The sequence below is a fragment of the Schistocerca gregaria genome, chromosome 2 (genome assembly GCF_023897955.1).
Source record: "Schistocerca gregaria isolate iqSchGreg1 chromosome 2, iqSchGreg1.2, whole genome shotgun sequence".
Classification (NCBI taxonomy): Eukaryota; Metazoa; Arthropoda; class Insecta; order Orthoptera; family Acrididae; genus Schistocerca; species Schistocerca gregaria.
The window spans coordinates 837,816,232-837,841,545 of record NC_064921.1 but is presented as its reverse complement, the minus strand read 5'-3'; the positions used below and the strand labels follow the sequence as shown (position 1 = coordinate 837,841,545).

General features: G+C 44.4%; 1 protein-coding gene across 1 annotated transcript in view; it reads left to right on the top strand.

Annotated features, from left to right (window-relative positions):
• LOC126335191 (uncharacterized) overlaps positions 1-25,314 on the top strand; it is a 185,965-nt gene that overhangs the window by 138,994 nt on the left and 21,657 nt on the right. Inside the window, exon 2 of the mRNA XM_049998190.1 lies at positions 20,498-20,970. Coding sequence (XP_049854147.1) covers positions 20,498-20,970 — 473 coding nt within the window. The remainder of the gene's footprint in view (positions 1-20,497; positions 20,971-25,314) is intronic.

The window sequence follows — 25,314 nt, the reverse complement described above, 5'->3', positions numbered from 1 at the left end:
CGACGTAAGAAGACCACGTTCAAACTCACTTAAATCTTGATAACCTACCATTGTAGCAGTAGTAGCCGATCTAACAACTGCGCCAGACACTTGTTGTCTTATGTACGCGTTGCCGACCGCCACGCCGTATTCTGCCTGTTTATATACACTCCTGGAAATTGAAATAAGAACACCGTGAATTCATTGTCCCAGGAAGGGGAAACTTTATTGACACATTCCTGGGGTCAGATACATCACATGCTCACACTGACAGAACCACAGGCACATAGACACAGCCAACAGAGCATGCACAATGTCGGCACTAGTACAGTGTATATCCACCTTTCGCAACAATGCAGGCTGCTATTCTCCCATGGAGACGATCGTAGAGATGCTGGATGTAGTCCTGTGGAACGGCTTGCCATGCCATTTCCACCTGGCGCCTCAGTTGGACCAGCGTTCGTGCTGGACGTGCAGACCGCGTGAGACGACGCTTCATCCAGTCCCAAACATGCTCAATGGGGGACAGATCCGGAGATCTTGCTGGCCAGGGTAGTTGACTTACACCTACTAGAGCACGTTGGGTGGCACGGGATACATGCGGACGTGCATTGTCCTGCTGGAACAGCAAGTTCCCTTGCCGGTCTAGGAATGGTAGAACGATGGGTTCGATGACGGTTTGGATGTACCGTGCACTATTCAGTGTCCCCTCGACGATCACCAGAGGTGTACGGCCAGTGTAGGAGATCGCTCCCCACACCATGATGCCGGGTGTTGGCCCTGTGTGCCTCGGTCGTATGCAGTCCTGATTGTGGCGCTCACCTGCACGGCGCCAAACACGCATACGACCATCATTGGCACCAAGGCAGAAGCGACTCTCATCGCTGAAGACGACACGTCTCCATTCGTCCCTCCATTCACGCCTGTCGCGACACCACTGGAGGCGGGCTGCACGATGTTGGGGCGTGAGCGGAAGACGGCCTAACGGTGTGCGGGAGACGGTTCATGGAGACGGTTGCGAATGGTCCTCGCCGATACCCCAGGAGCAACAGTGTCCCTAATTTGCTGGGAAGTGGCGGTGCGGTCCCCTACGGCACTGCGTAGGATCCTACGGTCTTGGCGTGCATCCGTGCGTCGCTGCGTTCCGGTCCCAGGTCGACGGGCACGTGCACCTTCCGCCGACCACTGGCGACAACATCGATGTACTGTGGAGACCTCACGCCCCACGTGTTGAGCAATTCGGCGGTACGTCCACCCGGCCTCCCGCATGCCCACTATACGCCCTCGCTCAAAGTCCGTCAACTGCACATACGGTTCACGCCCACGCTGTCGCGGCATGCTACCAGTGTTAAAGTCTGCGATGGAGCTCCGTTTGCCACGGCAAACTGGCTGACACTGACGGCGGCGGTGCACAAATGCTGCGCAGCTAGCGCCATTCGACGGCCAACACCGCGGTTCCTGGTGCGTCCGCTGTGCCGTGCGTGTTATCATTGCTTGTACAGCCCTCTCGCAGTGTCCGGAGCAAGTATGGTGGGTCTGACACACTGGTATCAATGTGTTCTTCTTTCCATTTCCAGGAGTGTATCTCTGTATTAGGATACTCATACCTATACTAGTTTCTTTGGGGCTTCATTGTATTTGTCCCCCATATACTTGTGGTTCGACAGCTTGGTGGCCTGTTCTCTTGCACGCCAGCTACCACTTAATAATGACGTAATAGCTGAAACTGGCAAATAAGTGGAGAATAATTGCAGTCGATGGCCGAAAAGGTGTAATTTCAAAATTTTTGTACGACTGTGGTATTTGCCCGAAGGAAAGTACTGTCATCAGTTTCAAAATGTGCAACATACGAGTATTTTAACCTCGTCGGCACCGCGGATACACACACTCCATGTTTTTCCCTCTGTGAAACCGAAGCTCTCCGAGCGCAAAGCGTTGTCTTCCTGTCGTCACAGCAATGTAACAAGAAACCGGAGCCCCAGGGCCAGCTCGGAGACTAGCGTGTGGATGTCGCCACAGCAAATATGTTTTGTCTACACCTAGGAGCAGTCGCCGTTCCCACGGCCTCATTTCGCTGCCGGAGGTCTCGCCAATTTCGGCAAAAACTACGGGTCCTGTTCGTAGCCCGGTTCTCAAGGTCTCGACGGCGCTACTGTCCTTCCGGTCTGCTTCCGTCTAACAATAGGCCTACTCCTGGAAGACTGAGCAATATGATACAATAGCTCAGACTGAGAGAAGCACGTAAGAACAGGTGTAACAGTGCATCTCCAAAGACAGACCTCAAAAGAAGAAAGTAGCACGGAATGCATCAAGAGCAACTTTGCACAAAGTACATACCTCTTGCTCAATTAATTATATCTTTTTCTACGAAAAATCCCTCTGTTTCCCATAACAGAAGACCCATATAAATAACTTCCGCCCCAAAACTACATATGACTAGTCTCTAAAATTAAATTCCCCTCTCCCGATACTGCATACCATTCACTCAACATGCCTATCAACAACTCTCTCTCTCTCTCTCTCTCTCTCTCTCTCTCTCTCTCTCTCTCTCTCTCTCTCTCTCTCTCTCTCCCTATCCTTCCCCATCTTCCATCTTTATTCCGCTCTCTCTGTATGGGACACACACACTAACTAAACACCACAAGCGTCAACAACACTTAAATCCCAAATAAACATTCCGCGAAACAAATGAGTAGTGCACAGCCGCAACAATACGCAATGGCGGCGAAAACTCTGTGTTTGGCGAACACATCGTTAAAAATGCATATGTTGCGATTAAACCTCCACAAAAACAAAAGAAAGAACACCAAAACATCAAAAAGTCGACGTAACTCAATAAATAACACGAAACATAGTGATTCTCAGTTCGAAAATTATAACAAACATAAAATAAAGTTTTGCTGTTTACAGATATCAGGTTGTAGAGTGTGCATCTACGGAACTCTTTTTGGAACCCGATGGTGAAAGAAGCGGTTGATAACCGTCTGACGAAGAATTCATCAGAGACAGTGGTTTCAGTATGGACAAATCACGGTGTCCGGCGTTTTCTTTAATAAACTTACAAAGACGTCGCTAGAGCGCAGCTCATATTTATGCATCGATATTGCAGCATGGATCGACGGTGTAGACCCAGATTCAATTTACGGATACTTCTTTGCCGCCAAGAAACCTCTTTGGTGCTTGTGTATCTGTGGACGCACGCTCAGTTGCGCTGTCCGCGAATTTAAACCAGTGATCTCTGTACTACCTAGATGTCAAACTCCAGCTGTCTGAACGTGCTGGCCAAAGATGCTCGTATTTCGTTTCTTGCCTAATTACAACATGACTGAAACAAAATTTCACGAGAATCCAAATGGGATATACTTTTCGATTCTGCTCCCACATCAGTCCATTCATTGCATATTGATAAAAAGTTCAAAACCAGAAATAAGTAAAGAACTTACAGACCGATGGTATTTTTTTTTCAAAATTATAGTATGGTGGACTATGTAGATGACAATAATCTGCAGGCACGTCGAAGTTTCGCGCTCTGAGAGAAGAAATCTAGATCCAGGTAATACAGAGATTACTGGTTTCAAAGGACAGTGTGAGTGCTGTAATGTCAGTGTGTCGGCCCTCTGTGAAGACGGCGGGGAGTTGAGCGCCCGGAGTACTACGAGAAACAGGATTTATGCTGCTACGTTCTCGAAGTTTAATGGACCAACCATCTTTTTATTTCGATCTGTATTCTTGTAATTATTATTATTATAATATACAATATCATAATTATCGTTAGTTAAATGAACTCTGATACATTTTTTGTGTATGTAAAATCCATGTGTCGTGTACGAGAACGCCTCACGCCTCATGGCTGTTTGTTCTTTTAGTTTGAAATATGGTGTAGTGCGAAAGTGGTGGAATATTAAATGGGAGTTCATAAAAATTTCCTACGGGCATGCATTCAGCGTTTTTAAAAGAGTGGATATCTCAGCAGTAAATCGAGAAATATCTGCAGCCTTATCACCATTTCTACGGAGTGTACCAAACACAGTTTAGCAGCCCAAAAATGCGGCCGCCATCACAGGCCACGCTCTATACAGATGACGACAGTTCGTTAATAGATTCACAAAAGCAAAGCTTGCCATAGTGACAGTTACTAGCATAGTTCAAAATGTACTAAATTGATATTTGTACAGTGTCATAGACGCTACTTACATAGCCGCGCGCGATTAGCCGAGCGGTCTAAGGCACTGTAGTCATGGACTGAGCGGCTGGTCCCGGCGGAGGTTCGAGTCCTCTCTTGGGCATGGGTGTGTCTGTTTGACCTTAGGATAATTTGGATTAAGTAGTGTGTAAGCTTCGGGACTGATGACCTTAGCAGATAAGTCCCATAAGATTTCACACCCATTTGAACATTTTGAACTACGTAATCAAACTCTATGGTTAGCATTCTGAATTATGATGAAAGTCATTAATTATTTATTTATACACATACTTTATTTGACAAGATTTCATCTAACGAGACCTCCTTATGGAGTGCAGGAGATTGTATAATAACAATATTTACGGCAATGCATATAGGTTTGTCATGAACGTCAGTCCCTATGAACATTGCGCTAAGCGGTTTTCTCATAACAAATTGTTTCTGTTGAATGGGACTAATGACATACTAACGGAAATGCATAGCAGCTGTTCAGAATAAATTACTTTGGAAAGATAGACTGGTCCTTGGAAAAGCGGGAAACAATGGGCTGAAATTAGCAGAGGCGGAAGAAGAAAATAGCAACAGAGATAGATGAATGCTGAAACAGTACTGATAATGTGGCTTCTCGTTAGACACAAATAAGACAACTGTCGTACGAAGTTACTGCGATACAAGAGACAAATGCGTGATTTTGGAGCACACACAGGTTACTGGTTCGTTTGGTCCAAAGCCGTATCGCGGAAAAGGAGAGAGAGATGAAGTGAACTTTAGCGCTTTGCGTAGGAGCGGTGAAGATGGTGGACGTATCCGCTCTATCAGAATAATTATTGTATAATAGTAGGCATTTGACGTCAGAGGAATGGTATTGAGGAAACCAGTTACTAGGAAACTGATTAAGGGAACAGTTAGTGTGAAAATCACATCACCTATTTACTCGTATCCACCGTAACTGAGAACAATTACCCAGTATTACCCATTTATCTAATGCAAACGTTCATGGTTAGATAGAACTGCCTTTGCTTTCGCAGTTTCGGTCATGTTGAACTACATCACAATAGTGAAAACTGGAATACATTTTATTTTGATGTAGATGGAAATATATTCCACTTTAGTTGCATGTACGTAAGAAAACGAGGTTCCATGCATTTTGTGATAGTTTATTTTATTGTTCCCCGTTTACATTATAACCCAAGATTATGCCTAGATCTTTTACTCTTTCTGCAACAGTAACGGGATGCCGTCAATGAGGGCATGACATTTAGGAAATACGAAGATTCACCCAACCTTCCATCTCGATAATGACAATGGCATCGTTGGTTATGACAGTAGACACCTGAACTGCAGAGAATCCGAATACGTGCGCACTGCAGTTTGTACGGTAATAATGTCATCGTTCGTATAGCTCGACTCAGATTCAGTAAGCACTGCTGTTAATATGTGATTCACAGCAGCTGTAGTATTATTTTCTGTCCTCAGTGTGAAACCATTGACCGTTGACACCCTCAGCAGCGCTTGCATCTGGAGGGCATTTGAGGTTAAGCTGAGCTTTTTTTATGTGTTCCCATTGCACGGATCCGTTAACAATTACTGCCGTCGAATCGCAGTGGCTTTTCTTACACGAGGTCGGGAAGAAGCGCGTGAACAAGTAGGTTGGAGGCTGTTTTGCAAGAAAGAGGGAGCGCCGGCCACCGAAAGACAGACTGACGCCGTTGTTGCGGCGGCACGATTGAGGCTAAGGCCGTACGCTTCTTCTGACCCAATGCGAGCAGAACGGCGCTCAGTTATTCGGCACCTTTAGCCGTGATCCACAAATCAGACGGAAAACTGCAGTGCCCACCGAAAAGAACAGTAAAGAAAAAGGCCACCGGCTCCGACTCACTGAAGGAAACGTTTGATCACCATACATTGATGATGCAAAAAAAACATTGTGGACATTTGCTTAAGAGCGTGTTGGTCCACCTTTGGGAAGCAGCACGGAGACGATTCTGCGTGACATGGATTCGAAAAGTTCACTGTATGTTTCCGGAGGCAAATGTCCCCAGACGTCTGCGTATAGAAGACGTATACAGATAAGCCAAAAGTTCATGACCACTGCCTACCGCGACGTTGGATCCGTACTACGCAGTGCCTGTGACATAGTCTCTCGAAAACGTCGAAGATGGTAGAATGTTCACGTGCTACTGTCTTGAGCATCTACGGAGAGAGATAGAAGGCCAGTGAAATTACTACTAGACGCTAAATGGTTTCATGTCCATAACTCTTCACAGATCGTGGGGTTCGTAGGCTTCTCTGCTCTGTGAAGTAGGGTAGATGGTGATCTGTGGCATCTCTGCCGAAAGAACACAATGTTGGTGTACGCACAAGTATTTCAGAGCACACAGTTCATCGTACATTGTTGATCATGGAGCTCCGCAGCACTCACCCCTTACGTGTTCAAAACACTTGTTGACTCAACGACATCGTTGCTTACGACTGCAGTGGGCAGGGGACCATCGGGATTCGACCGTCGATCAGAGTAAACGTGTCGGCTCTTCGAAGACACTCTGACAGCTGCGAACCACCTGCATCACTTCATGCTTGATGTCTTCCGCGACGGCGATGTCGTCTTTAGACAGTATAATAGTACGTGTAAAATTTTGTGTTTGTGGGGATCCGCTTCCTCCACGTTCTTAACAAACGTAACATGATCCGTGGTACGCTGGAACGTGATTTTTATTTAATAGTGCGATTAGCTCGTCATCGTCAATCACCTGACAATGACAAATAGTGGAAATTAGCTAATCTCATGATTAAATAAAAATCACGTTGCAGCCTATTACGGACCATGTTTACGTTTATTAATTGTGCATGTCTCGGAGACGGAACCATGCTGGCCGGTGTGGCCAAGCGGTTCTAGGCGCTTCAGTCTGGAACCGTGCGACCGCTACGGTCGCAGGTTCGAATCCTGCCTCTGACATGGATGTGTGTGATGTCCTTTAGGTTACTTAGATTTAAGTAGTTTTAAGTTCTAGGGGACTGATGACCTCAGCTGTCAAGTCCCATAGTGCTCAGAGCCATTTGAACCATTTGAACAGAACAGAGTATTATAGTGAACTCACGTTGATATCTCTGCGATCAAATTCACCTGTTGTAAATCCTATGCAACCCATATGGGTCACTACCGGACACCATCACCGCGTACGCAAATCAGCAGCCAATTATTTAAGCGAATTACATAACCTGTGCACGTACCTCCTCAAACTGACCAACAGGCTGTCGGATTTCTGATACGCAAAATCAGTGATGTATTTCGTTCCGAAGGCGGACAAACAGATTATTAAGTAGGTGGTCATAATGTTTTCGCTCATCAGAGTAATTCCCATAAGTTACCGGCTGCTGATGATTTCTGGGCGCGGAGCTAGCCCCCGATAGCGTACCAGTTGTGTTCCATCTGGTACTGATCGGGCGAATTTGCTGCCCGAGAGATCAACATTAGTTTACTGTTATGCTCATCGAATCACTTTGGAACCATTCCGGACTTGTGACACGGGCAGTTGTCTTGTTGAAAATAACCATCACGAAAGGATCTGAGAAGGTTCGCAGTTCACTTCGTGGTGCCTTCGATTACTACTGCAGGACCCACCGAAGCCCAAGTGAATATCCCCCATAGTTAATACTGCCTCCTCTGATTTGCGTACGTGGAGCAGTTCTTTGTTTTTTCGAGAGTTCTATGATTTCGGAAAATTAGGAAAGTCTCGGAGGATCTGCCGCGCTGGTGACACCAGTTCCCGACAAATAGCCGAAGTTAAGCCCTGTCCTGGTCTGCCGAGCGCTATCGTTGTGGCAGTGCACTCAGACCCGCTCGATAGTTTGTTCCTTTCCTTCTGCGCCGTCGCTGTCTCTCGTTAACGATTGGAGACTATTGTCTGCACTCCTTTGTTCCTTTTAGATTGTTGTCAGAATGGTCTAGGGCTACTTTTTCTGCCAACTGCTATGGCTGGGCACTAAATTCCAAAACAATGAAGGGACTATATTGTTCAAGAAACTGCAAGGAACCTAACTGGAAAAACTTCTTCTCTGACACGCAAAAATGTTGTCTCAGAAGTGTTTCATTTTAGTGTACATGCAGCTCAGTGCATGTGGAGAAGTGTGTGGTGTTCCTGTTGTTGATGGTTCAACGTAGAACCGACATCAGACGTCAGCAAATACTGGATTCCGCTCAAATGGGCACAAAGGGAGCCGACTATTTTAAGATCCTCGTCAGTCGGAAAAAGGTCACACATCGACATTCCGTGAAGCTTTACGGATAAGTTTGGGATTTATTACAAAATTTTGTAATCCCACAGTGTCTGATCGTTTAGCATGTACTACACACGCCATCCAGCAGCCAGATACGTATCTTCGTAGCGGACCTGCCGCCACTATGTTAACACTTCGCTGGCAGCATGGTTATGTAGAGTAACCTCGTCGAATCATGCTCCACCAACATGCATGTGTGAGACGTGGATTTTATCAACAATTTGCGTTTTATCATTAATGGTCATTTTGTCGGTTGTGCGCATTTTTTATCAAATGGATTTCTATAAAGACACGTATACGTAGAGAGTGCGTTGGTTCAAATGGTTCAAATGGCTCTGAGCACTATGGGACTTAACTTCTGAGGTCATCAGTCCCCTAGAACTTAGAACTACTTAAACCTAACTAACCTAAGAACATCACACACATCCATGCCAGAGGCAGGATTCGAACCTACGACCGTAGCGGTAGCGCGGTTCCAGACTATGGCGCCTAGAACCGCTCGGCCACTCCTGCCGGCGGAGAGTGCGTTTTATGCTTTGACTTCATGTAATGTAACACTGCATTTTTATGACAAATTCCAGAAGATCAGATGATGATAGCATAAGACTGTTGAAACCAGTCATCTTGGAACAATAAAGTGCCTATACTACGATCGCGGCGTAGGAAGTGTTTTCATTTTCAACCATACCAATGGCCCCACAGCACCGCATGTAGTCCGGAAAATATTTTCGACACCTCAAGGTAGGCAACCCAACTTCACAGCCGTCCACACGTGGGATGAATGGTGTAACCTTGGTTGTCTAGCCTAAGGCGCAGGAAATATTTTCCGGACGAGTCTTGCATTGCCCACCATGAATACAGGGTGTCCAGGAGGAAAGGACAGTATTCAGGGATATGACAGGAACGCAAGAAATGTCTTTTGGACCTTTTCCCCTCGTATCCGTGATAGAACACATTTAATGTACATTTGTTTTTGCGTTAATGGCGCGCTCGTATTTGTCTTACCCACCCAACTTCTTTGACGTTTTATTGTAGCCCAACCTACCTCGATGCTTTCAACTTTGCTCGGGATATCTTTCTACCCTTAAACTAGGCCGCTGAACAAGCAGTTATCCACGTTGTGCTGTGAGTGAAGCAATGGCGGCATTGAGAGCGTATCAAAGGGAAGAATCGGTTAAGTGTTTGTCCATGCGCTAGCTAAAGTGCCGCACGTTTACACTAATGAAGAACATGCAGATACGGTTTATGTTTACCCCTGTGGTAGTGCTCTTGCTGCTGTCTAAGAATAACCGGAGTTATCAGCACACTGGGTGAAACAGGTATTCTTCCAAGTTCCATTTTTCTTCTGAAGATACAATTCAACAACTTGCGCAGGAACAGCAAGACATTGTTGAAATGTGATGCGACTTGTACCGTATTGGTTAGAGGTGAATGCGTTAAAATTACACTTTTCTCAGTTGAAACATTGTGAAACGCATATTACAATTAACAAGCATTTTAAGAACTCCTCAGCGTAACATGTGTATACACGTAAACCTGACAATGAACTGAATAACACAGTAAATAAATAACGATGTACATTAACAGTGTTTTATCGGAATAGGGCATATGTCCATAAGAAGTCTTTTGCTTCAAAGGATCGTACCTGTCATATCCCTGACTACTGACCATTCTTCCTAGGACACCCTGTCTACCGAAAACAATAACAGCTTTGTAACTCTCTTTCAGAGCACTCCGAAAATATATACCTGTCATTTCGTCCCATTAAGAACTCCGCGTCGAGATCTATGTGCTAGGAAGTCCTGAATCTGATCAGATATTCTGTAAACCCGTATTTTGTTCACTAAAACGACAGTGTGGAAACGTATTGACTGCCTGCCGGAAGTCAAGTAACACAGCATCAACGTGACTGTAACCAAATTGCAATATCTACGATGAGTGCTTGTTCACCTTTCTCCATGACTTTAATAACTAACTGACTGAAAATGCTGATCATTTAGGGAAACGGATGATGACGGGATCGGTTGAGAACAATGACTGTTAAGAGATCACGAACTGTATGTTTCATTACGGGTACTGAAACTTACACATAGCTAAGCCACGTTCCTCATGCAGCCACTTGTTAACGATCTCGTTCATACTGAAACTTACACGGTAACCGACCGCACAGCGAAGAACCATTTTAAGAACTCATTAGCAAAACAGCCTAACACTGCCGGTTAATTCACCATCTCAACTCAACTCCCTGACTGCACCGCACAACTACTGCACTCGAGCTCGTTTTTGGCAACAACAGTTGCCGTCACGTGAAAAGTATTGTCTGCGGTCACATGTTGTTGTTGTTGTTGTTGTGGTCTTCAGTCCTGAAACTGGTTTGATGCAGCTCTCCATGCTACTCTATCCTGTGCAAGCTTCTTCGTCTCCCAGTACCTACTGCAACCTACATACTTCTGAATCTGCTTAGTGTATTCATCTCATGGTCTCCCTCTAGGATTTTTACCCTCCACGCTGCCCTCCAATACTAAATTGGTGATCCCTTGATGCCTCAGAACATGTCCTACCAACAGATCCCTTCTTCTGGTCATGTTGTGCCACAAACTTCTCTTCTCCCCAATCCTATTCAATATTTCCTCATTAGTTATGTGATCTACCCTTCTAATCTTCAGCAGTCTTCTGTAGCACCACATTTCGAAAGCTTCTATTCTCTTCTTGTCCAAACTATTCATCGTCCATGTTTCACTTCCATACATGGCTACACTCCATACAAATACTTTCAGAAATGACTTCCTGACACTTAAATCTATACTCGATGTTCTTCAGAAACGCTTTCCTTGCCATTGCCAGTCTACATTTTATATCCTCTCTACTTCGACCATCATCCGTTATTTTGCTTCCCAAATAGCAAAACTCCTTTACTACTTTCAGTGTCTCATTTCCTAGTCTAATACCCTCAACATCACCCGACTTAATTCGACTACATTCCATTATCCTAGTTTTGCTTTTGTTGATGGTCATCTTATATCCTCCTTTCAAGACACTATCCATTCCGTTCAACTGCTCTTCCAAGTCCTTTGCTGTCTCTGACAGAATTACGATGTCATCGGCGAACCTCAAAGTTTTTATTTCTTCTCCATGGACTTTAATACCTACTCCGAATTTTTCTTTTGTTTCCTTCACTGCTTGCTCAATATACAGATTGAATAACATCGGGGATAGACTACAACCATGTCTCACTCCCTTCCCAACCACTGCTTCCCTTTCATGTCCCTCGACTCTTATAACTGCCATCTGGTTTCTGTACAAATTGTAAATAGCCTTTCGCTCCCTGTATTTTACCTCTGCCACCTTCAGAATTTGAAAGAGAGTATTCCAGTCAACATTGTCAAAAGCTTTCTCTAAGTCTACAAATGCTAGAAACGTAGGTTTGCCCTTCCTTAATCTAGCTTCTAAGATAAGTCGTAGGGTCAGTATTGCCTCACGTGTTCCAACATTTCTACGGAATCCAAACTGATCTTCCTCGATGTCGGCTTCTACTAGTTTTTCCATTCGTCTGTAAAGAACTCGCGTTAGTATTTTGCAGCTGTGACTTATTAAACTGATTGTTCGGTAATTTTCACATCTGTCAACACCTGCTTTCTTTGGGATTGGAATTATTATATTCTTCTTGAAGTCTGAGGCTATTTCGCCTGTCTCATACATCTTGCTCACCAGATGGTAGAGTTTTGTCAGAACTGGCTCTCCCAAGCCGTCAGTAGTTCCAATGGAATGTTGTCGACTCCGGGGGCCTTGTTTCGACTCAGGTCTTTCAGTGTTCTGTCAAGCTCTTCACGCAGTATCGTATCTCCCATTTCATCTTCATCTACATCCTCTTCCATTTCCATAATATTGTCCTCAAGTACATCGCCCTTGTGTAGACCCTCTATGTACTCCTTCCACCTTTCATCTTCCCCTTCTTTGGTTAGAACTGGGTTTCCATCTGAACTCTTAATATTCATACAAGTGGTCCTCTTTTCTCCAAAGGTCTCTTTAATTTTCCTGTAGGCAGTATCTATCTTACCCCTGGTGAGATAAGCCTCTACATCCTTACATTTGTCCTCTAGCCATCCCTGCTTAGCCATTTTGCACTTCCTGTCGATGTCATTTTTGAGACGTTTGTATTCCTTTTTGCCTGTTTCATTTACTGCATTTTTATATTTTCTCCTTTCATCAATTAAATTCAATATTTCTTCTGTTACCCAAGCATTTCTACTAGCCCTTGTCTTTTTACCTACTTGATCCTCTGCTGCCTTCACTACTTCATCCCTCAAAGCTACCCATTCTTCTTCTGTTGTATTTCTTTCCCCCATTCCTGTCAATTGTTCCCTTATGCTCTCCTTGAAACTCCTTACAACCTCTGGTTCTTTTAGTTTATCCAGGTCCCATCTCCTTAATTTCCCACCTTTTTGCAGTTTCTTCAGTTTTAATCTACTGCGGTCACATATTATTTCGTAATTCTAATCTCGGCTGAAGAAGTGAGAGGTGTAATACACACCCTATGACGTGGCGTATCGGTAACTTTGCCGTTTAAATTAATAGTTGATGTCAAACATCTTGCCTTGTGATGGTACCGTATCCTCACAAGCCCTTCGGCACTAAAATCTTAATAAAAAACGGTTCAAATGGCTCTGAGCACTGTGGGACTTATCTTCTGAGGTCATCAGTCCCCTAGAAAGAACTACTTAAACCTAACTAACCTAAGGACATCACACACATCAATGCTCGAGGTTGGATTCGAACCTGTGACCGTAGCGGTCGCGCGGTTCCAGACTGTAGCGCCTAGAACCGCTCGGCCACCTGGCCGGCAAAATCTTAATAATGTAAATTTGTGACCACAACCAAGGACAAGTGATACGCCGCTAGCCACTCTGTCATTGGACGTATCGAGACTTGGTAACGGCCGCGTATCTCTCCCGATCGACGAGGCGGTTTCAGCACAAAGGAAAAACCTCGAGTACGAGCTCAGAGTTGGCTTCGTTATCTTATTAGCGTCTGTGAAGCATTCGCACGTTCCGCAGCGCAGACAGCAGCCGATAACGCGAGGCGAGAGATTGTGCTGCGGACATCAAAGCGACTGCACTTGGCTCGCTCAGTATGAAAGCGCAACGGTAGACGGGCTGGAGAAACGACCGCGGTGCCCTTCACCTTGATGAGAGGTGCGGATAAACGTGCCGACACGGCGACCTGTCCGGCGGCAAGGCCGTTCGGGGAGAGGGAGAGGAAGAGAGAGAGAGAGAGAGAGAGAGAGAGAAAGAGAGCGGCCTTGCAAGGCCTGCCGCCTTCGGCACGCCCCGCTGCCCGCCCGGAACGTCCGCTGCGCGATACTCGGAAGACCACGCAGCACGGAGCTCCGGGAGCAATGGAGCTTCTGGACGCCGCGCACGTGCAGCCTCAACGCTCTGATGTTGAAAGCACAGAATTCTGGAATAGCTAGCAAAATCTAAGAGACTCGGAAACAGCAATGATACGCTCAATTATCCAACATTGCTATGCTGTTCGGAAGCGAGAAGGAGTTGCAGGACCTGTTGAATGAAACACGGTATGAGAAATTATGGCAGAACACAGAATCATCATCCTGGTCAAAACGTGTCTGGGGACATACTGCGGCTCACTTTAGAGACTAAAACTGGACTGGAGCAAGGTGAGGCGCTATCTTCATACATCTTCAACCTCGTCCTGGCCAAAGTAGTAAGAAAAACTGAACAAGCAACAAATTGAAACATCAAAGATGACCAACCAAGTCTACCGGTCTACACAAATGTAGTTTTAGTTGTAAATAACAGTGGTGAAACTGAAACTAAATGAAATCGCCATAGAAATAGGTTTAAAAATTAATGAACGAAAGACAGAGTACATCGTCAAATAAAGGGAAATTATGACTGTGTAACAATGTTATGACCCCCATACACACAGTTTGACGGCTATAAGTGCAGATATTTCTATTGGTGAGTGAGGAAAGTGTACTGAACAACATTACATCAGTATTTACATCATCTGCAGAATAATAGCTATAATGACAGCAAGTTTTATATGTTTAGGTTGGTTAGTATCTGCCAGTACATGTGGCAACAGTAAGCAATTAATTCCTCTGGGCTGCAGGTCAGGTGTTGAGGTGCGACACGTGGACACAAAACAGTTAATCTCTACCGACAGCTATAGTCAGCTTAGTAGTGTAATTACGACCGTACAGAAAATATAGAGTTGTAAAATATGTGAAGTGTCTGCGAGAAGACTGTTAGACATAGGTAAAAAACAACAGACTGATGTGTGTGCGTGCTAGGAAACCATATGTACCTAAATATCTGAATGTATACCCCCCGTTGCACCCTGAATAAGGAGTAGCCAAAAGAAAAACGAAACAGATGGGAAAATGCAAGTAAACTGTTTATTATTTCAGAAGTAATTCAGTTGAATTGAGTAATTCAGAAGTATTTCAGAAGTAATTTCAGAAGTAATTGTTGTATTGGTACATTTATCCTACGATAGGAACAAAACGGTCAATGCCTTCATTGAAAAATGTTTGTTGTTGTCTGCGGAACCATGGTGTACCCAGGTATGCACCTACTCGTCTGAAGCAAATCAACCTTCACGAATGTCTCTCTTCAGGGCCAGCTCACATTTGCCAAGATTGTTCCGACTATACTGCGAAAGTTTTGCTGGGAAGCCCTTATACATCCTCCATACAGTCTCTATCTCCACCCATGTACTTTTCCAACTGTTTGGAACCCTGAATAGAGACATTAGTGGCTTCAGACGAAGAGGTGCACGCCTGGGTACAATCACCGTTTATTTCGCAAACATTTTTTCATGAAGGCATTGACTGTCTTGTCTCACAGTGGGATAAATGTATTAACAGCTATGGTGATTACTTTTGAAATAATAAACAGTTTACTTACTTTCTTCCATGTGTCTCATTTTCACTTGATTGCCTGTTACAGTAAAGTACACTTTCAGGAACACTCCCAACTTCAGATACATCGGCGTAAAAGTTAATTACTGTAATAGAACAGAAGACGAATACCAAATTAGACAAAGTTTACTTTCCCTTCCGAAATCTTCTATTATACAAACATCCGACCAGGAAAACCAAGCTGAAACTCTGCAGCAGCATCACCAGTCCAGCACTAGTGCACGTAGCGGAAACATGAAGCTGTACAAAAAAAAGAAGAGCACCAACCAGCATTCTTCAAAAATAAAGTGTGCAGGAAAACATGTGGACCAACTTTGTTGCGTTGGGTTGTTTGGGGGAAGAGACCAAACTACGACGTCATCGGTCTCCTCAGATTAGGGAAGGACGGGGAAGGAAGTCGGCCGTGCCCTTTCAGAGGAACCGTCCCGGCATTTGCCTCGAGCGATTTAGGAAAATCACTGAATAAGTAAGTCCGGATAACCGTACAGAGAATTTAACCGTTTCCCTCCCGAATGTGAGTCCAGTGTACTAACCACTGCGTCACCTTGCTGTGGAAATATTAAGTGAACTCATACTGCACAGTGATGGGTATCGCTGGATGGAGGAAGCGGCGCAGGGCAGGAAGAACTGGAGGTTGGTTCAAATGGCTCTGAGCACTATGGGACTTATCTGCTGAGGTCATTAGTCCCCTAGAACTTACAACTACTTAAACCTAACTAACCTAAGGACATCACACGCATCCATGCCCGAGTCAGGATTCGAACCTGCGACCGTAGCGGTCGCGTGGTTCCAGACTGTAGCGCCTAGAACCGCTCGGCCACTCCGGCCGGCAAGAACTGGAGGCAGATATAGCGGTGTGGGATCGTCACGTCCCAAAGAAGCCAACGAAGTGAGTGTGACTCTAAGTGAAATCAATAGTTCTCTGGATTGAGAGTAAACCAAAGAAAGAAGTATAGAGGGGCAGCAGAAATGAGATTAGAGGCAATTTGCCATCATCATTTATTGGGACAATATAGTAAAGGAAGGGCAGGAATCCTTCTACTTCCCCTCCCCCACCCCTTCCCCCGAAGAAACCTTGAAGCTACTAGCATAAAGCATAGGCATTGAATTGAGGAAGACAGAGGAAGATAGGCTCATCTGAAGCACAGCACTGTACGGAAGTGAATCATAGACTGTGAGAAAAGCAGAAATGATGAGAATCGAAGCGTTTGTGAAGTTTCTACAGAACTATATCAAAAATTCGATGGTCTTATAAGAAATCGGCAGATTTTCTGCAGTACCGGCAAGGAGAAGAAAATGTGGAAAACACTGACAAGAAGAGCTATGATGATAGAACATGTTAAGATATCAGGGGATAATTACCAGCGTATTTGAGAGAGCTGTATAGGGTAAAAACTGTAGAGGAAGACAGAGATTATAATATACCCAACAAATAAATGAGAACGTTGCACGTAGGTAGGAGTTTGTAGCGGGCCGTAGAAAACCATCTAGAAAACTCAAAAAAAAAAAAAAAAAAAAAAAAAAAAAAAAAAAAACCCTTGTGCATAGCACCAAGTCTTGATGACTGGCATTTAAATCACTATCTAGGAACAAGAATTATCAAGCACAGTGATTGATCTTATTTTGGAGGGTTTGGCGAAAGGGATGGGGGGAGGGAAGGATCATGACTGTTCTGATTGCTCTGATGCATTCCCTCGCGACTTCCTCTCCTGTGTGGACCACTTGATTTTAGATTAGCACTTCGATTCTCTACTTCTCCGGTTTCGCCACAGTCATGCAATACAGTGCTCCAGACCTACAGTCTCACAAATTTCTTCCTCATATTAATGTCCATGGTTGACACCGGTAGAATCTTTTGCACGCGCTAATCTGAATGAGAACATGCATTCGCGAGACCAGGTGCTACCTAAGCCTGCGAAGTGCACTCAGATCCATTTCCAAGTTGTCATTCTTTTATAAACTTATAGTTTTTGACTGGGATGAGCACTAGAATGGACGGACAGCAGGGCAGAAAAACGAGTAGAAAATTTCATACTGACCATTGAAGCAGCCAGATATATTAAATATATGGAGCTGAAATGATTGGCGTCAAATACAAGAAGTATATGGAAGGTATAAAACCAGAAGAAAGACATTAAAACCGCTGAAACTTTTATTACATAACGAGCACACCCTACAGTTTAAAAAATTCAGAATATGAGTTCACAGTACGTAATATGCTTTTCCTTAGTTACAGAAATGCAATTCTGCATTAAAGCGCTGTGAAAACAATGTTATCTTTCTTTTCATTAAATCTACCATTGACAATACATCTCTGGTACTATTCCAGTACCTATTTCACTTGATCTCAACTTTGCTGCAGTTTTTCAGTATGCCACCTCTTTATGGAAATCTGGCTCCAGTCGTCTACTGAATAACTGGTCGACCGACACTGTTCTTAATGCCAACGATGTCTGTTAATTACTTAAACTCTGAGGAAATGGCCGTTAAGTGCCAATCTAGCTCCAAATTATTGCAAAGAACCAGTTCTTAGCGAAAATTGCTGTGTTTTCCATGCTTCGCGTGATTACTGCCATAATTGCACTGAAAGGGCAGACGCTCTCTGTTCGATCGCAAACTTTTTGTTTTGCGCCGTCAATTTTTTTCCACTGGTTCGATGAAATTCTCAATTTTTCAGCATACTGTGTGCCGATCTCCTTGTCTCCACGTGCTTATTACAGCCCAATACCTCAATTAACGGAGGCATTTGCAGCAATCTTCGTCTTGTGTTAGGACATTCCTTTCTGCTTAACATCCCTCTAGCAGTCTGCCTAGCCTAAATACTACGCACTCGCCTACTGTACTTCGGTATTCCGCCGTGACTCTGAAGATTTTTATGAAGCACCATGTATATAACGAATGTAGTCACTCCACATATGGCTGTTAAAATATTTATTGCTATTTCAGTTTCGACATTTTTTCATTTTCAAGCACACAGAAAGTAAACTCTGTCACCTAAAGAAATGCGCATGCATTAAAAAGAATCTAACAGAATCCAAAACTGAAAACATAAGCACACGATGTTCTAAAGCACACTTTACAACTTCATGACATGCTCGAACATAGCTCCCAGCAGTCTGGATGCAAACATATTTTGGTGGTAAAGGTATACCAGCGTCCAATGCTTCTGCACACCATACAAGCACGAACCATGTGCCGTGCCAAGCACAACAAAACATTTTCTGTGAAAAAAATGTCTCTCCCAATGTCTTTCCCCTGAGAGATAACTTACTGAATGGGAATTAACAATAAATTCAAATAAATGTTTCAAGACGATGGCGATAGCTGCGGATATCAGGCTCTACGACCAAACGAGGACGTTCAGTGATTAGCAGACTGTATTCGTATTTAGTAAGACCGTGGTTAAAAAAGGCTTTTGAACTGATGGATCAAGCATCGCCATACTGGTCCTCCACTCGATATTACGGTTTGAGGAGGTATTAGATTCCACTCCCGCACCCCCGCACCCCTCCCCCTCACCACCCATAGTACGCATCGCCGGTACACTAACCAGACAGCGTTACATCTATTAAGTAATGGAGCCTGTTGTTCTCCCGACGGCCACATTACAACAGGATAACGCGCGACCAAAAGTGGCACGCAATGTTCAAAACTTCTTCTTCGCCCATCTGATTGCTTAGCTGCCTTGGTCTCCCTTTTCTGCCGATCTCTCCCCTGTCGAAAACTGGGCGATGACAGTGGTACGAATGGCCCGGAATGCCCAACCTGCTGCTACACCAGATCTACTTCGGCAGTATGTGGAAGCAGGGTGGACTGCTGTGCTCCAACAAAGTGCTGTATCCTGTAACGTACACTCTCTGTTATGATATTGTTGTTTTGTGTTATTGTAGTTGTAGAGATATGAAATTATTGTGTCTGTTTGCTTAGTCAGCCGTACTTCGGAATTTTTTACATTAAATGGAGCCTAAAACTTGAGTAATAAATACTTCGCGTGAAGTGCGATTTGCGGCATAAACAAAAATTAATTGCGGAGATGCAATCCACTGAATATTAACAGAAAAGCTTTAGAACAATGCGCATGACTGACTAGACACATTCAGAGGTTACGTACATTCGCGTGCGAGTGGTTGCGATCTAATGAGAAAGATCTATCTTAATTTTGTTGGTAAAATAATTACGTCTTAACACACTCGGAGATTGCGAACGTACAATCAGGGCAGAGACACGTCCGTTCTATCATTCCCCGTGGCCTGGGTAAAAGAATTGCAATTATTTAAATTTAAGAATAGTTCTTTTTCTATCGGACTCCTTTTATATACGAAAAGGAAGATTGCAGGTTCTGAATGTCTCGGCAAAAACACATCGGAATTAATCATAGCAGACACCAAAGGAAAGTAGTGAGCACAATCACGTACCTCTCTTGTTGAGCAGCGCCGTCGTGAAGATCGTCGCTTCCATCTAAAATTCGCGTTCTCGAATTAACAGAATAATTTGTACTCCATTGGTATGGGATTTAGGCTTGACCTTGACAGAAATGATAAAACAGATTTTTCATCATTTAACACCTTCATTTAACACACACATATACATGAAATTATACAGTACGTCTTTACGCCAGCACATCAGAACAAAATGTAGTTAATACTAGAAATAATAAAAGAATCTCGAAATTAGTCCTTTGTCTATCAAGGACAAAACAGTTTTTCAGAGTATTCCTCTGGTATGACAGTCGAACAAATTTTCTTCTTGTATCTTTGAGATTAAATTACAATTTTTTTTAGTTCCTTTTCAATCTCAACAGCAGATCCAGAGCATCTTTCGTTCAATGCCGAGGCGTATAGCTGTGGTTATTGCCAGCAATGGCGGCAATTCTCGATACTGATTCCATCGTCTCCCTCACTTCACATGGGGCAGTAATTTCGATCACGTGATCTTTGTACATCGTGTTACTTCCCAAACCAATCTGGCTGTGATACCTCCCGTCCTTCTTGGTGTTGCATTTTGCATGACGGGGAGTGTAATTTCGTGCGGACGTTAGGAGCATTTCTGTAGCGTGCCAAAATCACGCTATCCATCACCGTATTCACCGTACCTTTCTTATTATTGTCCAGGTCCTCCACGAGTTACTCGTCCCTCTACGCGGCAAGGGCGCTGCTGCTGATTCTACTTTCGACGGTGGTGAGGGCTGCGCCAGTGGCGCTACAACAGCCGGAGGCGGCTGCGGAGGCGGCTGCGGAGACGCGGCAGTCGGTGGAGGAGGAGGCGGCGCCGTGGGCGGACCGCCTCGCGCAGCTGGCGGGCCTGGCGCAGGTGGCGGCCGAGTGGCCGGGGGCGGCGGGGGCGGCGGGGGCGGCGGACCAGCAGCGGTGGCGCGTCGTGCCGTGGCCGGTGGGCGTGCCGCTGCCGCCGGGGGCCGAGGTGGTGGGCCAGTGGCCGCCCCCGGGGCAGGCCCCCGCCGACGAGGGCAGCGCGCAGTGGCTGGCCGACGGCGACGCCGAAGACCCACAGAGACGCAACGACAAGGCGCTCGCCTACTTCCAGCTCTTCCAGCCCTACCTGGGCTACGGCGAGGACGAAATAGAAGGTACGCTTTTGCAAACCCTCGTCGCCAGTTTTGTAAACGCCTCGTCGCTACGGCTGTGGAGGCCGTGTTGCCACTGTTATTACGGTAGGCCAAGTTTGTGAGTTCGTGAAACGGCTTCTGGGGAAGTACATCTACATCTACATTTATACTCCGAAAGCCACCCAACGGTGTGTGGCGGAGGACACTTTACGTGCCACTGTCATTACCTCCCTTTCCTGTTCCAGCCGCGTGTGGTTCGCGGGAAGAACGACTGCCGGAAAGCCTCCATGCGCGCTCGAATCTCTCTAATTTTACATTCGTGATCTCCTCTGCAGGTATAAGTAGGGGGAAGCAATATATTCGATACCTCATCCAGAAACGCGCTCTCTAGAAACCTGGACAGCAAGCTACACCGCGAGGCAGAGCGCCTCTCTCGCAGAGTCTGCCACTTGAGTTTGCTAAACACGCTATCACACTTACCAAATAACCCTGTGACGAAACCCGCCGCTCTTCTTTGGATCTTCTCTATCTCCTCCGTCAACCCGACCTGGTACGGACCCCACACTGATGAGCAATATTCAAGTATAGGTCGAACGAGTGTTATGTAAGCCACCTCCTTTGTTGATGGACGACATTTTCTAAGGACTCTCCAAATGAATCTCAACCTCGCACCCGCTTTACCAACAATTAATTTTATACGATCATTCCACTTCAGATCGTTCCGCACGCATACACCCAGATATTTTATAGAAGTAACTGCTGCCAGTGTTTGTTCCGCTATCATATAATCATACAATAAAGGATACTTCTTTCTATGTATTCGCAATACATTACATTTGGCTATGTTAAGGGTCAGTTACCACTCCCTGCACCAAGTGCCTATCCGCTGCAGGTCTTCCTGTATTTCGCTACAGTTTTCTTATGCTGCAACTTCTCTGTATACTACAGCATCATCCGCGAAAAGTCGCATGGAACTTCCGATACTATCTACTAAGTCAAATACATCGCTAAGGCAATTGTATAATAACTGTAGAAAGGTGCAAAGTACCAAATTCATGAAATGAAGTTATTACAAACAGTCTGTAGTGCAATGTTTTGACTATTTATTCCTCAAATTTTTCCATGTTACAAATGAGAGTATCTTAGCGTATATTAGTGGTGGTTTCATGACAATTGGAACTGTTTGGGCTGAAGACAATTTAAACAGAAACGCTTATGAAATCTGCTAAGTGCCATCGATTTTTTGTTCTTTGTCGTTCTCCACAATCCGTATATAATATTCTTTATGCTTATTCTTTTCCATGTAAGGTATCTTATCCATTAAATCTTTCTTCTTTTCATCTGTATTTAAATGGATTGAGGAAATAGTTTCGAAGTTAGCAAATTGAATGTTTCATGCATGTTTCCCTTTTTTGAGCACATTCACCTTACGGATCCTTTCCACGTCAGTGTAATATTCTCTTATTGCTACATGTTTTGAATCATGTGAAGGGCTTATTTCAATAGTGGTACAAGTCCATTAACTCCACTTTTCTTTCTGTAATGCTTCTGAAATTAATGTTCCAAACACACAGAAAAAAGGTTCATCTCTAGCAAGAAACCATATGTCTCAATATTTCTGGAATCTCAACTGCTGATTTTTCAGCGCTCATTTAGCTGTAGGGCTCTGTATCTCAAAATGGACAAAAATGGACTTGTACCTCCACTGAAATAAGCCCTTCATATGTGATGCTGACATCCTTTGCATTGTTCATCTTTTTAGTAGAGAGTTTCTCGTCTGCTGCACCTTGAATATTTAAAAAATCGGAGGTATTCACAGATATTACTTTGAAAGGTCTAACAACCTTTGCTTACTCGACCATTTTGCGTAGGTCACTGGGTACAAATGCTTTCGTTACCCACTTTCTTCTCTCTATAAAGGCAAACTCAGAGTCGCTGGGGAGGAAGCTGCGCCCATCAACAAGAAATCTTTGTTCTGTTCGTGTGAACAACACATTTGCTACCAGAAGAAGCAAAAGAAATATCATCATTCAACTCTTGTTTTGTGCAGCACAGCTGTCACTCCAAAACGATAAGGTTATCCTTCGTTGTTATCCCGGTGCCTAAAAATTTCAGAGTGCAAGACGCTATTTCATATCCACCCCTCCCAGCGATAGTCTTATCCCACATGCACGGGTAAGACTGAAGGGTGTCACAGACACTGCCATGTTGTAACAAGACACCTTGGAGTGCGTTAGTGTGGGCACAAACATAACCTGTTGCATATCAGCTGATATGCACACACAACTGAATGGCACATTGCACTATTCTTATGAAATCAGCAGACAACTTAGCACCATTGCCATCTAGTGGTGGAAAATGTACCCACTTACAATTCTCGGTGGACACAGCACTTTTCATATGTAATCCTCCTCGATGTCCTGCACCTTTCAAACCACTTATCAAACCGTAGACAGTTTGAGACATTACTCCCATGGAGAAAGGCCACATGTTGCCTGTTTTATTCAATACCGAAGCAATTTCTGTGTTTCATCAACACTCTGAAGGTCCACAGATTACAGAATGCCTCCAGATGTGCTTCGGAAACTACTACTGGTATTCCAGGAATCGAACAAAGGGTAGACAGTCTAGGGCGCTTTGTCACGGTTCGAGTCCTCCCTTGGGCATAGGTGTATGTGTTGTCCATAGCGTAAGTTAGATTAAGTAGTGTGGAGGCTTAGGGACCGAAGACGTCAGCAGTTTGGTCCCATAGGACCTTAATATAAATTTCCAAATTTCGAACCACTTAGCACATTTTTCATGAATTTGGCACGTACCTCCTTTCTACAGTTAAGTATCCAATTTCTCTCTGCCACTATGACACACCTATGCCCCAGAGTCACGTAGCGGATTAGGAGAACGAAGGGTCTACAACAGTCCAAAAAATTAGTAACAAAACCACACAAATGAGTCAAAAAGGTTTGCTTATCTTTATGGCTTGTCGAAATACTGCATGTAATATAACACAAAAAGTTCCGCAGTGGCTAAGTGCAAATAATCGTATGTAAACTTCACAGTACATAGCAACTAAAATTTACAACAACTGTCTGTTCCCTTCTAAGAGTTCACTAAACGACGTTCCCTGTCTAAGTCAGCCCTGGACAATGATCTATAACCAAGTGGGCGAGAGCTACTCTTATGCCTTCCGAGTAGGCTTCTGTCCGTTGTCGTCCGGTCATTGGCGGATTGTACTCGGCCGGCAATTGGCAGAGACGAAGTCGATATCTTCCTCCTCAGCGCAGCCCGTGGCGCTGGTGGAACTCGCGCAAGTGGCGAATTTCTATGGCACTGGCACCAGCTCGCATCTTTGCTACTGTGGTTCTTTTGCCCTGGCTGTGTCTTGTTCGGGTGACACAGCATAACCTACTGCATCAGGGCCTCTGGAATATCTCCCGTGACATGACTACCACCGGAGGCACAGGTCAAATATTTGCTTATTTGTTAAATAGCTACGCTGCGCAGTATTAAGCGCGGTTAAACAGTTATTTATAAGAAATATTAATGCCGAAACTGACTACCCACGCGCGTGCTCCATCACAAAAGTTATCCCTTGGAGGTAGCGGGCGCGAGCCACTTGCCGCCCACCAAACCGCGCAACATCAAAAAGAAAAAAAGACACCAGATTTTGAGACGATGGGAGAAGCTGACAGAATACTTGTCACTCACAACTCCCTCTTTAACCCAGGAAAGACATTTTTACACTACCGAGTAGCGATTTACAAAATACAGCTGGCAAGTGAGTAAATAGTTTCATGACTTGAACGGAAAAGTTTATAATTGTGTTGGTGTGTATGGAGGGCCAGAAATCTGCTGTAATAAGGCTCTGTAAACAACATTCCGAGATTTCAAAATCTTAAATGCGCCTGCGATTCAACAAACTTCTTGCATATATGTAGATATTTCTGGTTCTCGATACACGCCGGCAGGAAACTTGGAGTTGTCCCTGTGGAAAACATTGCGTGCACAGGTATATGTCACTTTTAACGTTTCTCCTTGACAGTTATTTATAGTTATCCCGATAATATCACAATCTAATACACTTCCAAAACATTCTACATGTTGCAAAATATTATCATGTGCGTATGATACGTTATTTAGGAGTTTAGTGACGATTTTATACTGCACGAATATTTCTGCTATTTTAGATTTATGTATGTACTTATTTCATTTGTCAAAACTAGTAAAAACTAATCATTCAAAAATGACCGGTATATTTGAAACGGCAATACAAACTAAACGAGCAGCGATAGAAATACACCGTTTGTTGCAATATGCTTGCGACAACAGTACATTTTCAGGCAGACAAACTTTCGAAATTACAGTAGT